Genomic DNA, 1,515 nt, shown 5'->3' on the forward strand with positions numbered 1-1,515 from the left:
AGGCGCATGCCACCGTGCTTGGCTTTTTTTTTTTTTTTTTTTTTGAGATGGAGTCTCACTCTGTTGCCCAGGCTGGAGTGCAGTGGCACAATCTCGGCTCACTGCAAGCTCAGCCTGCTGGGTTCACGCCATTCTCCTGCCTCTGGAGTAGCTGGGACTACAGGCACCCGCCCCCATGCCCAGCTAAGTTTTTGTATTTTTTAGTAGAGATAGGGTTTCACCGTGTTAGCCAGGATGGTCTCAATCTCCTGACCTCGTGATCCACCTGCCTCGGCCTCCCAAAGTGCTGGGATTACAGGTGTGAGCCACGGCACCTGGCTAATTTTTGTATTTTTAATAGAGACAGGGTTTCATCGTATTGGTCAGGCTCGTCTCTAACTCTAGACCTCGTGATCCACCTGTCTGGGCCTCCTAAAGTGCTGAGATAGGCATGAGCCACTGCGCCTGGTCAGGGCCATGTTTTCTGACCCAACCCTACGACCTGGGTTTCTAGATCAATGGGCTGCAAAGGTTTGAAATTGAGTATCGGGGGGACCCGGAGCTGCTGCCCCTCTGGAGCTATGAGATTACCAGCTTGGTTCGAGCACCCTTCCGGCTGTCATCTGCCATCAAAGAGTGAGTGGGCAGGAGGGCCGGCTTGGCCTCTTCAGAGAGGGTTCTGGGTGCTCCTGCCTGGGGTGCAGTCCCAGGGTGGCCAGTGGGGGTGGGGTGCACCTGTCCTGAGGCCTGTGGTGCCACCACCCCATACCCCCGTGCCACTGTCTGCACTTCAGTTTGCAGACCAGATGGCGGCTTTGTGTTCCTGAGATGACTCCCTTGGCAGCTTTTGTCGCTACCGCCTCACAGAGCCCACGCTGGCCAGCAGCCCCAGGCTCACCCTGTGCTTTCTGGACAGCTACCTGACACTGCTGTGGCTGCTGCTGGCTTTCTTCGTGGCTTCTCTGTTCTGTGTCGGGCCCCTCACCTGTGCACTGCTGTTTACTCTGGGCTACGTCCTCTACTCCTCAGCCAGGACGCTGCTGACCAAGCGGGGGAAGCTGCACCAGCCCTGACGGCATTGGACGTGGGAGGCCACTCCAGGTGGGAACATGGTTATCTTTGGGCTCCTGGTTGGGAGCAGGGGGATTCCTGCAGTCGTGGAGGCATGTGGGGGAAACGGGACTGAGAAGGGAGGGAAGGTAGCTTCAATAAAATCAAGTGCTCAAAGACACAGCAACCATTTGATGATACTTAAGTATTCAAAATATATGACAACTACAGACTGACTGACAGAAGCCACTATGGGATCTCTCACACCTTCATTCACCCCACAGACGACACACCAGGGAGAACAGCATCTCAGTGGTGATTTTCTTTTTCTTTTTTTTTTTGAGACGGAGTCTTGCTCTGTCACCCAGGCTGGAGTGCAGCGGCACCATCTCGGCTCACTGCAACCTCCGCCTCCCAGGTTCAAGCGATTCTCCTGCCTCAGCCTCCTAAGTAGCTGGGACTACAGGCTCGTGCCACCATGCTCGA

The 1,515-nt window shown here is 55.3% G+C and overlaps 1 protein-coding gene across 1 annotated transcript; it reads left to right on the top strand.

The window, feature by feature from the left end:
• Positions 1 to 493: 493 nt before the first annotated feature.
• LOC108543968 (sphingomyelin phosphodiesterase 4-like) lies at positions 494 to 1,168 on the top strand (the record flags this gene model as incomplete). The annotated part of the gene is made up of 2 exons (XM_017894849.1): positions 494 to 615; positions 896 to 1,168. Coding segments are annotated over 2 exons (279 nt in total), but the record flags the coding sequence as incomplete, so codon positions are not given.
• Between the last annotated feature and the right edge of the window lie 347 nt (positions 1,169 to 1,515).

The sequence above is a fragment of the Rhinopithecus bieti genome, unplaced genomic scaffold (genome assembly GCF_001698545.2).
Source record: "Rhinopithecus bieti isolate Rb0 unplaced genomic scaffold, ASM169854v2 scaffold_26459, whole genome shotgun sequence".
Classification (NCBI taxonomy): Eukaryota; Metazoa; Chordata; class Mammalia; order Primates; family Cercopithecidae; genus Rhinopithecus; species Rhinopithecus bieti.